At 43.8% G+C, this 16359-nt stretch overlaps 1 protein-coding gene across 1 annotated transcript in view; it reads left to right on the top strand.

Moving 5' to 3' along the window:
• The window catches only part of SNTB1 (syntrophin beta 1), a 123408-nt gene that overhangs the window by 61166 nt on the left and 45883 nt on the right, over positions 1–16359 (top strand). Inside the window, exon 2 of the mRNA XM_034422239.3 lies at positions 7571–7787. Within this exon, the coding sequence (XP_034278130.2) occupies positions 7571–7787 (217 nt within the window). The remainder of the gene's footprint in view (positions 1–7570; positions 7788–16359) is intronic.

Below are 16359 nucleotides of genomic sequence, written 5' to 3'. Positions count from 1 at the left end.
CATATTCTGCAGGCATTTAGAAACATTTTAAAATGTTTCCTTAATCAAAAAGACAACCAAGAATGTTTCAAAAAGCACTTAATGAAGGGTGTTAGGTATTACTGTGCACACCTAATGATTTATCCAGACCAGTGATGGCTAACCCTTATGCCATCGCATATCAGGAGGGGGATCGCACGCGTGTGTGCTCACACCTATAATTCTAAGTGCCCCACCCCCGTGCATACACGCGCGACTTCTCCCTCCGATCCTGGCACACAGTGGCCCAGTAGGCCCATTTTTCTCTCTCACCTGACTCCAGAGCCTCTCTAGGAGTCTGGGGAGGGCTAAAGCGTCCTTCCCCACCCCCCTGGAGGCCCTCCGGAGGCCAGAAATGGCCTGTTTGCCAACTTTCGGTGAGACTGGAAGTTGGCAAGTGGGCCATTTCTGGCCTCCGGAGGGCCTCCGGGGTGTGTGGGGAAAGCCATTTTCGCCCTCCCCAGACTCCTAGAAAGGCTCTGGAGCCAAGTGAGAGAAAAACGGCCTTCCTCATTCCCCCCCCCCGAGGCCCTCCAGAGACAGGAAACAACCTGTTTCCTTACTTCTGGTGGGCCTAGAAGGCCCGAGCTGAGCTCGCATGGCCACTGATATGGCTACGTGTGCCACCTGTGGCACGTGTGCCTATAGGTTCGCCATCATGGATCTAGACCATATTTAAGAATTTCTGGCATAAACAAAGGTTAATGAGAGTAAGCATTGATTGGCAGAACATGAGATAATGCCAAACTGTTTCCTTGATATGGTAAGGGAGGTGCCTCTGTATCCTAAACATTTAACATCTGCCTAGAATTATCAGGCAATTTTTCCCTTGGGGAAAGCAGGAAGCTGTGAGCCCGTGGGCCCTTCTGACTATAGATTCAGCACATTTGGTCATATGATCAAAATTTGGGTGCTTGGCACCCAGCATGTATTTACCACGGTTGCAACATCCTAGGTTGACATGATAAACATTTACAATTTTTCCATCTAGCTTCCAACAAGTAAAATCAATGGCGGGGAGCTAAATCCGCTTAACAATCACAGGACAAAAAAGGTTGTGAAATTGGACATAACTCCCTTAACAGCTGTGTTGCTTAATGGCAGAAGTTCCGTCTTAACAACTGCCTCTCTTAGCAACGGGTTCAGTTGTGATTGTAAGTTGGGGACTACTTGAGTATCAAGAGCTAGAATGAAAGATCAACTATGGCTAGAGTCAGGTAATAGGAAAGAATTTTAGCGCAATGTTTACATTTCGTTCCTAAACATTTAACATCTGCCTAGAATTATCAGGCAATTTTTCCCTTGGGGAAAGCAGGAAGCTGGGCTTTGCTGTGAGCCAGTGGGCCCTTCTGACTATACATTCAGCATATTTGAAGAGGGAGTTTATACCTTCAAGGTCATCTCCTTGCAGGAACCCTAATTAATGCATCCCTGATAGTTGGATGTCTAGACACCATTTCAACACATCCGAGAGATCCCATCACCTTTGGTTAATTGCTTCCACTGTTGCACTGCTGTTATTTGTTAGGAAGTTGTTTTCCTGAGACACAGTCAGAACCTGCCTTCCTGTAATTAAGTCCCTTGCTTTGTGCCTTAACACGTTTAGAACAGTGAGGAAAAAGGTCTGGATCTTCTGTAGGGCATCCTTTCTGATTTTGAAGAGTGCTATTATATCGCCCTCAGTCTTCTCTTGGCAAGGCAGAAGATCCCGAGTTCCTTCCAACTCTCTTATAAAATGTATGGTTCTTTCCACCTCGTTGCCTTTTGCAACAAGGAGGATAGAAGTGGTGGGATTCAGCTGGTTCAGGCCGATTCGGGTGAAGAGAGCCTGTAGTACAGTGGACTAAAGCACTGTTATTAACAGATTAACATCTGCTGCTTGCAATTACTGCAAGTTCAAATCTCACCAGGCTCAAGGTTGACTCAGCCTTCCATCCTTTCAAAGGTAGGTGAAATGAGGACCCAGATTGTGGGGGCAATAAACTGACTTTGTATAAATATACAAAAGTATGAAGGCTATTGCTTAATGCATTGTAAGCCACCCTGAGTCTCCGGAGAAGGGCAGCATATAAATTAAAGCAAAAAAACCCTAGTAGTTAAATTGCTGGCTGGCCCCACTCCGTCCCTTCCAGGAGTTCCCACGTGCCCTATTTTGGTTCCGCAGGGAGGCCTCCTAGGCCTAAAACTGGGCGTGGGGGTGCAGCACCCCCTCCCCGCAGCCGGTTTTTGCTCCCTGGAGGATTCAGGGAGGCCTTCTGGGCCCAAAATGGGGTGCGGGGGGTGCAGCGTGGCCCCCTGTGGCCCGTTTTGCTCCCAGGAGGCTTCAAGGATGCCTAGGCCCAAAATGGAGCATGGGGGGGATGGCATGTCCCCCCCCCCCCCGTGGCCTGTTTTTGCTCCCGGGGGGGGTGCAGGAGGCCAAGTGCTGCCTATCACACAACATGGCCACGCCCACCCAGCCGGTCATTAGGGCAGAGAACCAGTTGTTAAATTATTTGAATCCCACCACTGGATAGAACCAAAGGTCTCATTTTGTAACGAGGTACCAAAATGCAGTACCCTGAACTGGACAAAGAATCATGGAGTCAAACCAGTGCAAAATAAAAGTGGAACTATTACTTCCTGTGATTTGGAGATTATACTTCTATCAGCCCTTTGATGTAGGCCAGCTCAGGGATCAGGCTCCACAAAACTGAATTCTGAAAGTCAGAGTGTCTCTCTCTATCTCTCTCTTTATTCTCATTCTCTCATTCTGCCTCTCTCTCTGTGTCTGTGTCTTTCTCTCTCCCTCCCTCCCTCTCTCAGTCCTCTATTCCAGGATGCCGTAAAAACAGAAATTCTAAAATTTCCAATTGCTTCCTCTTTCCTCCTCCTCCTGATGAGTATCTGGCAACAATAATTCCTGTTCCTGCCAGCTCAAAACTCAATTACCACCAAATGATGAATCAATAATATAATGCTGGTGGCTATTAATCAAATATTTAGATATGGCACATTCCATTTTGGAACAACAAATGAGTATAAGCATTGTATGAGAGGAAATGAAGAATAGAGGTGGTATGTTAATGGGGAATTATTTTTTTTAAGAAAAAGGGTGGGCAATCTGTAGCCCATGTGCACTCTCCAACCTCCAGCTTTAGAATCAACTCTCAAATGTTACCGAAATGCAATTGGCTAGTGTGATTTTGTGTGTGTGTGTGTATATGTAGAGAGAGGTTTTGTTGTTGCTGTTGTAGTTCTGACTTCAGTTTTCATCAAAGTCAGGGAGAATATTTTTGCAATTGGTGTTGATTAAACAACTTGGGTGAATCTCTGTCTCAAATCTGATGGTACCCTACAACAGGGGTGGGGAACTCCCAGAATTCTGGGAGTTGAAGTTCACAAGTCATAAAAGGGCCATGGTTCCCCACCCTTGACCTACAAGATCATTATGTAGATAAAATGGGAAGAAGAATCTAAATACAGTATGCCACCTTAAGAGCCTGGCATGAATGCAGTTATGAAAATAACTCCAAAATACATCATGTGCTCTGCCATTACTACTCATGATGATTATTTCTTTTATTACTTTGCTGCTTACTGAACACCGAAACAACTAGACACAAGGACACGTTTTTTCCTCTAATGCTATCACTCTGCTAAGCAACTAATTCCCACAACACTGTCAAATAATTTACTAAGACTGTATTACTGTTATTCTTCTCTTCCTTACTAGTATCTATCTCTTCTAACACTTTCCTATTTCTACACATACACACCGACACACAAAGGAAAAGAGAGGGACAATAATGGTTTCCAGCTATTGCAGTTTAAACTGCATCCAGATGTCTTTGTTTTGTTAAAAGGAAGTTATGAGAAACCGGAGAATTGGAAGATGTCAACATAGAGAAGAAATATGTACACCTTCGAGTACAAAATCTCTTATTTGGAATGGGACACCCCAGAGTAAGGGCCAGATTTCCCACTTGGGTGCTATCCCAGTTGAGACTGGAACTCTTGTAGTTCCCATCTTGGAGGGATAGGATAGGACAGGACAGGACCGGACCGGACAGGACAGGACAGAAGAATAGGAGTAGAGTAGAGTAGAGTAGAGTAGAGTAGAGTAGAGTAGAGTAGAGTAGAGTAGAGTAGAGTAGAGTAGAGTAGAGTAGAGTAGAGTAGAGTAGAGTAGAGTAGAGTAGAATAGAATAGAATAGAATAGAATAGAATAGAATAGAATAGAATAGAATAGAATAGAATAGAATAGAATAGAATAGAATAGAATAGAATAGAATAGAATTTTTTATTGGCCAAGTGTGATTGGACACACAAGGAATTTGTCTTAGGTGTATATGCTCTCACTGTACATAAGGAGAATAAAATACATTAATTGAGAATAAAAAGATACAACACTTAGTGATAGTCAAGGTTACTAATAAGCTATCAAATTGTACTAGGAAACAAATAAAAACAATATAAATTGAAAGATACAAGCAACATGGTTATAGTCATAAGTGGGAAGCTGTGTTTCCCAATAAGAAGGAATACGGGTAGTCCTCAACTCACAACCACAATTGCGCCCAACATTTCTGTTGCTAAACAAGGCAGTTGTTAAGTGAGTTTTGCCCCATTTTATGATTTATTTATTTTTTTGCCACAGTTGTTAAGCGAATCAGTCCAGTGTTAAGTGAACCATGTGGTCCTTAAGCAAATCTGGCTTCCTCCGTTGAATTTATTTGTTAGAAGGCAGCTGGGAAGGTTACAAATGGAGATCACATGATCCCAGGACACTTCAACTGTCATACATCCCGAATTTGGATCACATGACTATAGAACTGCTGCAGTGGTTGTACTTGTGCAAACCCATACTGTCACTTTTTTTTTTTTTAGTGCTGTTGCAACTTTAGTGAGTGTTTGTAAGTTGAGGACTATGTGAAAATTCTGTGGTTATGATAAATGAAGTTTTTTTTTTAAATTAAACCAAACTTTCACTACTAGAGTCATATTTGAGTCTATGTGTGTGTTTGTGTGTATTTTAATATCAATCACTTCCTAAAGCCTGGTGATGAAGTGGGGCATTTCGCGAAGCCAGAAAATCTCTTAATACTCAGCCTTTGATCAAATTTCTTTTCTTCTTTCTTTCAAAGTTTCTTTCCTTTTACCTTCATTGTTCCATAAGCTGATACTTCCCATTTTTTGTTCCCCTACAGAATCAAAGTGAAACCCTTGCAGTTTGAAGTCTTTTTTTCTTTTTTTCTTTTTTTTCTTTTTTTCTCCTTTTTGGTGTTGTTGTTATGGCTAACCTGAATGAGTCACAAGATGTTCGAGAACCTAATTAGAAAAAAAAAAGAAGCTTGATAGATTTGATCGCATTTGTCCGTCTGACTTGCAAGAAGTGTGTTTTTCTCCTTTTGTCTTTTTTTTTTTTCTCTCCCCCTTTCGAAATGTCATCTGTGAATATATAACAAAGGCTTAATTGTGGAAATGTTGAAGCTTTGGTGAAAATGGGTGCATATGAAGTGCTCTTTAGAACACGGCACTGGCTGGCTGTCGGCCCAGCTAACAGGAAAATAATGAAGCTGTTAGCATATGGCAGCAGATTAATTCACTCAAAAGACAATTCCTCGTTTGCCATCGTTTTCAGAGTGGAGGGGTGAAGTGGATTTTTGGAGGAATGAGAAACAAATGTTGGCATATTAATTACCTGACCTCAATTTCAAATTTGTTGGAAACAAGAGACCAGATTTATTCAATAGTATGTGACGACAATTCGAAGTTCAACCTGGAAAAGAGGTTGGGATCAACTTGTGGACAATTGTTACGGGGAACTTCTATCAATTCATTTGTGTATTACTAGTCTAGTTAACATTGAATAAAGACTATGTCGGGCTTTTTCTGACTTGTTGACTTCAATGATTCAGGACCTCAATTCTTTTTGTCTAGGCCTCAATTCAGGGGTGAAATGCTCCCGGTTCGGACTGGATTGCCCAATCCGGTAGCAATGGAGGCGGGTGGTTCGGAGAACCGGTAGCAAAAATCCCTGCCCCCCCCCCCCCAATTCTTCTAAACCTCTTAAAAGGTTGTAGAAAAAATGCTTTTAAAAGTAAAAAAAAAAAGTTAGCCACACCCACCCAGTCACATTAACCCCCCCCCACCACCACCAAGCCACGCCCACAGAACCGGTAGTAACAAATTTTACATTTCACCACTGCCTCAATTCTTTGTGATAGGCCTTCTAACCCTGCTCATTTGATAGATATTATATTGGAAGGCTAAGATAGATCATTGTTTGCTATGTTTTATGCTGTGTGAATGCAATTAAAGACACTATTTTAACAACCTGGCTGACCTAACTATATATCAGGGAAGATCATGAGATGGTAATTGCATGAATAAAAGTAAAGGTTATCCTTTAGGAAGATGTTTTGGTGTATCAGAGAAAAAAATTGGGGTAAATAAATAAAAATATAATAAAAAGCTTCCACTTCTACCTTAGAAAAGAGGTAGGTATAAAAACAAATTAATAGAAACACTTGGGCTTGGAATTGAAAGTGATATTTTAGACTTCAGGTAGAGGAGTCAAAACACATCCATATAAATTATACAGTATTTTATATATCAGGGGTTGGTTCTACTTACCTTTACTACCGGTTCGCAACGAGATCATGCGCGTTCGCTTTGCTCGCCCACGTACCTTGCTTCTGCGCATGCACAGAACGCTTCTGGTGACATCAGGGTCAGTGGGTGGAGCCTCCCGCCAGTTTTACTACCGGTTCTATAGAACCAGTCCGAACCGGGGGCAACCCACCACTGGGTTATATATATATATGTATGTATGTATGTATGTATATGTTATGTACACACACACGCACACACATGCGCGTTCGAACACACACACACACAATGGTCTTAAACCAGTCACATTCTTGTAACAATAGAGAGTTGCTAGTATTTTATACTGGGAGGCTTTTCTGAATTGGCTTAGGTGATCTCCAGATATACGGATTTCAACTCCCAGAATTCTCAGCAATTTAGAAAGAATGGAGTTGTGATGGGGTGACCGCCCTTGGGTTGCTTGGCAACACAGTCACATTTATGGCCCTTTGCAGTATCCTGCAGTCATCTGACTGTTTTACATCAGTTTGCAGAAAAAAGCATTTCAGTTTTTTGGGAAAAGCTCGCCATAGTGAATAATGGGTTCATTTAATTGCTGCTGCTGCTGCTGCAAAAAAAAAAAAAAAAAAAATCATAAAATTGGATAGGTCACATGACTGACTGGGTTTATGACCATTGCAACATTCGACCACTCATTCTCCTAATGTCAGGTGCAAAGAATCAGGACCATCTGTTGTACTGTAGCAAAGGAGATTTATTCAAGCATATACACAAGTTGAACTAAAGTTCAGCATTCAATTGGCACCAGATAAAGGTCAGTGGAATTCAGGAGCAGTTGAACTTGGACTGTTTGTGAGAACGTAAGGACTCTAAGCTAATGACACATTTCATTCCACCCCCAGCTTTGCCTACCCTTCTCCTATACTTATGCTCTCATTTGTTTTCTTCTTCCTTTCAGTGAAATACATGCGAGAAGCCACCCCCTATGTGAAGAAAGGTTCTCCTATTTCTGAAATTGGATGGGAAACTCCTCCTCCTGAGTCCCCCCGTTTGGGCAACCCAACCATCGATCCCATGTTGCCACTGTCTCTCAACATCCACCGAGACAAAAGGACCATCCCACTCAAAATGTGCTACGTGACGCGGAACATGGCTATGTTAGATCCAGAAAACAGGTAAGCAAACCTGGACGGGGGAGAAAAACACTCTCTTCCCATAATATTCATTCTTCGTTAATGTTGTGGATCAAGGGCAGGTTCACTCCATAGGAGAAGTAGACAGCAGCTGTTTCAGCAGCTGCCTTTCCGTCCCCCTTCTTTTTCTCTCTTTGCATATTTCCCATATTCATCAGAGAAGAATAAAAAGAGTATATCTTAACTTCGTTGTTGTCCGGAAAGGAGGACAATTTGCTGAATAACAGAATAACGTAGTTAGAAGGGACCCTGGGGGGGGGGGGGGTGTCTTCTAGTCCAGTCCTGTGCTCAAGCAGGAAACTCCTTAGCATTTCAGAGAAGTGGCTGTCCAATCTTTCCATTAAAAATTCCAGTGATGGAACATCCACAATTTCTAAAGGCACGCAGTTCCACTGATTAATTGTTGAGGAATTCGCAGAGCAACCCTTGAATAGCAAGGGTGTGCATGTGAAAGCGATTGAGAGTAGTTAGGAAATAACACAGCCAACAGACAGATACACTGAGTTGTGTTTACTTTCAGGAAATAGTAATAAGGCACAGTCCAATAAACAGTCCAGGTCATACACAGATAAAGTAGTAGATAATAAAACAATAGTCCAGGGATAATCCAATAACAAAGTCTTCTTACCAGTTGTCATAGTCATACACATAAACAGTTGCAAATAGTAGCAAACACAGCAGCAAACAGCAAAAAGCAGCAAAGAGAAACAAACCATGTTTCTAGCTTCCTCTTAAGGACATTGGCTACAGAACTAACCAATCAGGACACAGTATGATGCAATACAGCAGTCTTAAAGCTATATTGATGGTTTATATATTGCTAACCCAACAAGTTAGGTAAAATCATTTCCTAACATTTCTCACTGTCAAGAAATTTCTCCTTAGTTATTGGTTGATGTCTATGGAGCTTCTCAGTCATCCTCGTCATGGTTGTCCCAAAGGGGCTTTTTCAAGAGGCAATTAGACTTTCTGTTGTTTTTTTTTTTTTTTGAAGACTTTTCACTTCTCATCCAAGCTTCTTAAGGTAGTTCTAGGTTGCTTTCTCTCCTTGATTAGTTTCCATCCATTGCTTCTTGTCCTGCCTTCAGATGCTTTGGAGAATAGCTTGACTCCCTCCTCTTTGTGGTAGCCCCTGAGATAATTGAGTCCTTTTGAAGGTTTTCTAAGTAGACTGCTTTCATTCCAGGACTGAAGCAATGTTGCTTCTGCAACAATAGATGAATATTTCTCTCAAGGCTATCTCCATGGTTCTCTATAGCAGTGTTATTATACCTGTATTAAAAAGCTTGTTGCTATTCTGTTGCCGAATTCCAAGGTGTAGCTTTGGGGGAAGAAGCATTTTCTATTCACTAGCTATGTGTGTGGGTGTCCATTTCCTCTCCTCTTTGTACCTTCTCCATAAAAGCTAATACGGCTGGTCCTTTAGCATTCTGACGTCTGACAAGCTTCTGTCTCCCGTGGCTTTGGGTTTTTTTAATTAAAGAAAAACCCTACTTGTGCAGACAGCTTGCTGCAAAACTCCTTGCATCGTCTTTATTTATAAGATTATAAGCACCATAGACATTCTGTCACAATAATACATGTCTGCAGCCAGTATTTCGTTTGGAAGTGTCCAAACTTTCCAGGAGTTGGAGTTGGAACCCAACAGTAGTAAACTCAGAACTGGTAGTAGGGAGCTGTCAGGCTCTCTGAGTCAAAATAAAAGTGAACTCAGAACTGGTGGTAGGGAGCCGTCAGGTTCTCCAAGTCAAAATTGCAGTAAATTGGGGACCTTCTGACTTTACGTAGCTTGGCTTGATCTAGGATTGGGCAGAATTCTCACTGCTAGATCCTGGCTAGATTTTTTAAAAAAAATCTTGCACACCAAAATGAAGTCCAATGAAAGTGCTGGTTATCCATTGCATATCTCAGTGATGACTAACTTTTTCCAGACCGAGTGCCCAAAGCAATGTGCGCACGGCTCCCACGCATGCACCCCACTCCCATGCATGCACGTGCAGTCCCCCACATGTGCCCCACCTTTGCGCATGCACAGGCACCCCTGCACACACCCTGCCCCCCACACATGTGCAACAGAGACCCGAAGACCAGCTGGCTGGTGGGAGATGCTTGTGCATGCGCAGCAGAGTTGAACTGGGGCAACAGCTCACGTGCCATCAGAGAGGGCACTGCGTGCCACCTCTGGCACACGTACCATAGGTTTGCCGTCACGGGCATTTCTAGAGGTCCAGTCTCCATCGTATAACCACGGTGGGTTTTAAATCCATTTCTTTTTTTAACCCTCTTCTTCCCACGAATTAATAGCTTTCTTGCTCAAAGGGCTGAAAGGGAACATGTAATCCCAAACCTGATTTTTGCTCCTAAGGTCTAAAAAGAGAACAAGAATTCATGTATTTCAAATTTCTGTGTTTGTAATATGGTAAGGAATGTGTGTAATTACACTAGTTCAAAGAAATCACATCAAAATCATCAATTCCATCAAATGTGTAATTTTATCACTGTTGAGGATTTTTCTTTTAACTAAGAAATTTATTTTTTTATTAGACTTTTATTCCACTTTTATTACTTTATAAGTAACTCAAGGCGGCGTTCATACATACTACTCCTTCGTCCTTTTTTCCTCACAACAACCATCCTGTGAGGTGGATTGGGCTGAGAGAGTGTGACTGGGCCAAAGTCACCCAGCTGGCTTTGAGGCTTAAGGTGAGACTAGAACTCACCATCTCCTGGTGATTGGCATGAAGTCACACAGCCAGCTTTCATCCCTTAGGTGAGACTAGAATTCACCATCTCCTTGTGCTTGAAGTGTAGTCCTGGTTTCATGCCTAAAGTGAGACTAGAATTCACCATCTCCTGGTGCTTGGATTGAAGTCACACAGCCAGCTTTCATGCCTAAGGTGAGACTAGAATTCACCATCTTCTGGTGATTGACGTGAAGTCACACAGCCAGCTTTCATGTCTAAGGTGGGACTAGAACTCACCATCTCCTGGTTTCTAGCCTAATGCCTTAACCACTAGAGCAGTGATGACTAACCTTTTTGCTGTCGCGTGCCAAAAGTGGGGATCATGCAGGGGGGTCGTGCATGGGTGTGCCTATACCCATAATTCAATGCACCCCACCCCTCGCACATGCGTGCATGACCTCCCCGCGTTACCCCCACTTTTGGCACGCGGTGGGCCCAGTAGGCCCATTTTCTGCCCTCTCCAGGCTCCAGAAGCTTTCTTGGAGCCTGGGGAGGGTGAAAACGGCCTTCCGTCCCCTACCCGGGAGGTCCTCCGCAGACCGGAAACAGCCCATTTCCCGACTTCAGGTGGGCCCAGAAGGCCCGAAAATTAGCTGGCCGGCACGCATATGCGCGCTGGAGCTGAGTAGGGCAACGCTCGCGTGCCCACAGATTCGGCTCCGCGTGCCACCTGTGGCACCCGTGCCATAGGTTTGCCATCACGGCACTAGACCAAACTGGCTCCCAGCATGGCGTTCTTCTTACACAGTTATGTTCAAATAGGAAAAGGGTTGTAGACAACACCGTCATGCACACATCTCTGTCCTTTCACATAAAAGTTCTGATTGGCTGAGTTTTTCCATTGCATACAGAATAAGGTATGAACCAAGGATGCGCCAGAAAAGTAAGGATGGTGGCCCAACCATGCAATCAAAGCTTAATCTCTTTTTTTATAGACAAAAAGGGCAGAGTTTCAACAAGTAAAATCCAACGAGATTTGGATTAAAGTCTCACCACCCACAAGTTGGCCATACCAGTTGGACATGCTAAATATAGAATATCTGAGAGCTTAAATTAATGAAGGCCAGTCTGGAATTTGACTGTCTTGATTGTACTCTTCTGTTTTGGCAGATGCTGTGTTTTCATGGCCAATCCTAAAAAGCAAGAAACTGCACTGGGGGACTGAATTCCTTATCCTAATTTGAGCCACCAATCTCTGGGCATTTGCTTACCTGGGAAGTGAGAAAAGGCAGCCTGGGGAAATGAATGGGAAATGAGACTTTGATAGCTCTTTAAGAGCTTCCAGGCTCTAAAAATAGGATAAACCTATTGGTCCTCATCTATAATGTATGGAGAGAGTTGCATCACACCACACACAAGCCTCTTATGCGAGGAGAAAATCTGTGAAATTGGAAAAGGCTGATGGGGTCGTTAAAAGGATATCCTTTTTTTCTTCTTTTTTTACATTCATGGCCTTTTTTGTCCCCTATCTAGCATAAAGGAATCCAAAGAAACTTCCTTAGCATCTAGCGCTTCTTCTGCATAAGAAGCAGAAACCCAAAGAATTTTCTGTTTGAGAGAGGGCTCAGCAGAGGTGGTATTCAGCCGGTTTGGACAGGTTCACTCAAACCGGTAGTGGAAAACACGAGTGGGTGGGGGCCACCCACCCCGGCTCTACGCCATCCTATTGAGGCACATTTTTGAGCCAGATGCATGTGCTGACGGCGCATGCGCCAGCAAAGCACATGCATGGAAGGCTGGGCGCATGCATCGATGGGGCGCAGGCAAGTGTGCATACGCACACACTTTTGTGAATCTATAGGGAAAGTAAGTGAATACCATCCCTGGGGCTCAGTGCTAGATCCCGGGGCTACATAGTATGGTTGGAGTTGTCTTATGGCACTGAATTATTGGGATTGGATCAGGTGGGAAAGATCAGGTCCACACATCAAGGTGCAATTAAACTGATTTATTGCTAAACAGCCTATGCACAGGAATCTTCTCAGCTAATGGTTTGCAGCCTGCTTAGAGTTAAATAAGGGACCATGGAATTCTAGAGACTTAGGCCGTTTGTGACTATGTAGGGATTCTAGGCTGATCCCTCTTTTAACTCCTTCCCCAGATTCTGCCACTCCTACAAAGCCTACAAAGCCCCATCCTCTCCCTCTGTAACTTCCAGAAAAATCATCTGTAACTTCCAGAAGAAAATTGAATAACTAAGACAGTGATTGCAGATACACTTCCATTCATTAATAAGAATCAAGAAATTTAATTAATTACTATTATTAATTACTATTAGTTAATTAAGATATTAGCAAACGCATTGCTATTGTGGTAGTTTTGTTTATGGATGGAGTTATATTTTTTTATCGGAAATCATCAAGCCTGGCCACTTTGGTGAGGAGGAATCCTTCCTAGCAGGGATGGTATTCACTTACCTTCCCTACCGGTTCGCAAATGTGAGAGAATGCACATGCTCGTCCACGCATGCACACAGCCTTCTGTGTATGTGCTTTGCTCGCGCAAGCGGTTTACACACATTCTAAAAAACGTGCCTAATAGGATGGCATAGAGCCTGAGCGGGTGGGCAGGCCCACCCATGATTTCCACTACCAGTTCGGGCAAATCAGTCTGAACCGGCTGAATATCACCTCTGCTTCCTAGTATATTTGCTTCTGCTTTTCTGCCCTTTTTAAAGGACATCAGGAATTGTCATGGACACACAAAGATACTGTGTAGGGTAGGAGCAGAACCGGTTTCTATAGTAAAAGTGCAGCAAATGGACATCTATTTGAGTTTTTCACGGCTTTGTAGGCAACATGCTTAGTTATAGTATCGACTAGAAGACCTGTTCTGTCCCAGCTCCGGATTTCCGAGGATATTGACACACACCAATAGTCCTTATCAAATTTATTAAGTAGCAAGAATAAACAAGATCGGCAAAGGTTGGCAATCAGCCCAGAAAACAAGATATGATAAACCAAAATACTCTGATAATAATACGAGTTGTTTCCAGCAAGAACGCACTAGCTGCATGCGACTTAAATAGGCTAAGGGAGTGGCCAATTATCCTCAAGTCCTACTCTCAAGTAGACCTCCTCCTCCTGAGTAGCCACTCCTGCCTTTTGGCAGCCCTGCGTGCTTGAACATTGAGAAGAGGCTCCTCCACTTCGCTCTCCCCACTTGAAGGAACCTCTGGAGGCCCTGGCTGAGTCTCTGCCTCTGACACCACATCCTCTTCAGCCTCCTCGCTGTCCGACGCGAGCTCCGGCTGCGCAGGCTGCTAGCGCAACCCCACACCAGCCTCCTCATCGTCAGGATCAGCCACGATCCGCACAGGCCGCTGGTGGGCCACAACAAGACCTCCAAGGTCCCTTCCAACTCTGCCATTCTGTTAGTATTCCTAGGTCTTGTATTACCACCCCATTATCTATTTTGCAGATAATGCTAAAAATACCATTACTCCAATTCTTCTAAGACAGTGATGGTTAACCTTTTCCGGACCGAGTGCCGAAAGTGCGTTTGTCCATGCGCACCCCCAAAATGTAATGCGCACCCCCTGCACACGCGCCCCGGCCCATGCATGTGCATGCCCCACCCCTGCATGCACCCGCGGCCCCGCATGTGTGCCCGCGGCCCCCGTATGTGTGCACGCACCCCCCGCATGTGCACATGCCCCTCCACCTGCGCCCCGCACATGCACAGCAGAGACCTGAAGACCAGGTGGCCAGCGAGAGGCACGCGCACATGCGCGGCAGAGCTGAGCTGGGGCGACGGCTTGCGTGCCCACAGAGAGGGCGCTGGCACGCATGCCATAGGTTCGCCATCATGGTTCTAAGAAATGTGCTCCACAAACTCAGTTAGAAAGTGGATTCCTCTGTTGGTAGAATTAAGCAGGTTATTACAGATATTCCATCAAAACCCACAGGTTTCCTGGCCTGGGAACTCAAGTGACACAGCTGGGCAAATCAGAAAGCATGTGTCTTCTCCTGGACTTGTTTATAGGTCATTGTTCTGTGCCACAGGTCATCACCTTTAACCTGCTGGATTTTGCTGGGAATTTGCACAGGATCTCACTTGATATTTGTAACCAAAGAGGGTTGGTCTTCTATGACGAACTGTGGGTCATCTTCATTCTTCACTTGTTTAAGAGCACCTTTAAAGTGAAAGTGGGAATGTAGGCGAAAAATACAAGTTGCTTCGGTAGCGTTTATGCCCTGGAGGTGGTTAAATGAGGAATCCAGCCAGTAGTGAAATCCCAAATATTGGAATCAAAATTAAAGATTTCCTATAACCGGGGCAAATTAATTCCTTAATCTGCATCATGTTCCTGGCACAAAATTTCTAAAAAGAGCCTCGGTGGTGCAGCGGACTAAAGTGCTGTTAAGTGCTAGCACTTAGCTGCCAGCTGCCTGCAATTAGTGCAAGTTCGAATCTCACCAGGCTCAAGGTTGACTCAGCTTTCCATCCTTTCGAGGTAGGTAAATTGAGGACCCGGATTGTGGGGGCAATAAGCCAACTTTGTATAGAACAACACGGCTTAGGGGGGCCGAAAGCCCTAATAAGCAGGTATATACAAAAAAGCATGCAGACTATTGCTATAATGCATTGTAAGCCGCCCTGCGTCTACGGAGAAGGGCGGCATATAAATTGGACTAATAAATAATAAATAAATAAATATTTTATCTTGCATTGTTGCCTCTCATTCTACCATATTGTTCCAAGGAGAGAAGCTTGTTTAGAACAGGGTTGCATCTTGGTTAGGTCCATAAAAGCAAAATCAGATTGCTGGCTTGGTTTCCTGCAAAGTCAGGGTAATACAGTAATACTATTGGAAACTGCCTTTGATATAAATGGTCCTTGCTTAATGACTTGCTGCTTAGTGTCCGTTCAAAGTACAGTGGATCCCCGAAAAGGTACTTACGACCCTATTTGAAGTTCTGAGAGCTGCATGCACACACACATATAGGGTCACGTCACGTGATCGGATTTTGGGTGCTTGGCAACCAGCATGCATACTGGGTGGCTGCTCTTCCGATTTCCAGCACTCCTGCATGCGTGAAGACCAGCTGTCCAGCATGCTGGAAACCAGAAGAGCAACAGGCAATGGCTCACATACCCGGAGAGATGGCTTTGCATGCCACTTCTGGCATGCATGCCATAGGTTCCCCATCATGGTCCTACACCGTTTCGGACAAATAGTTGTCCAGTCTCTTTTTGAAAGCCTCCAGTGATGGAGCACCCACAATTTCTGAAGGCAAGCTATTCCATTGGGAAGAAGTAGAATAACAGAGTTGGAAGGGACCTTGAAGGTCTTCTAGTCCAACCTCCAAAGCCCTATACCATTTCAGACAAATGGTTATCCAACATCTTCTTAGAAACTTCCAGTGTTGGAGCATTCACAACTTCTGCAGGCAAGTTGTTCCACTGATTAATTGTTCTAACTGTCAGGAAATTTCTCCTTAGTTCTAAGTGGCTTCTCTCCTTGGTTAGTTTCCATCCATCATTTCTTGTCATGCATTTTGGTGCTTTGGAAAATGGTTTGACCTCCTCCTCTTTGTAGGAGCCCCTCAAATATTGGAACACTGCTATTATGTCACCTCCTAGTCCTCTTTTTCATTAGAGACCTACCCAATTCCTGTAACTATTGTTTGTATGTTTTAACCTCCAGCCCTCTAATCATTTTTGTTGGTCTTCAAACGTTGTACATTTGGAGGTTGCCAACTTGTGGGTTTTATTGTCATTTTATAAGGAACTTTGAGATGTTTTTATTGACCATGGAGGCTTTAGAAAAAAAAGATAGTTTTTGTTTATATGGTTATCTGATGGTT

Source organism: Pantherophis guttatus, chromosome 3 (assembly GCF_059756535.1).
Source record: "Pantherophis guttatus breed Tessera chromosome 3, ASM5975653v1, whole genome shotgun sequence".
Classification (NCBI taxonomy): Eukaryota; Metazoa; Chordata; class Lepidosauria; order Squamata; family Colubridae; genus Pantherophis; species Pantherophis guttatus.
The sequence above is the reverse complement of the archived record's forward strand: the minus strand, read 5'-3'. Positions and strand labels throughout refer to the sequence as shown.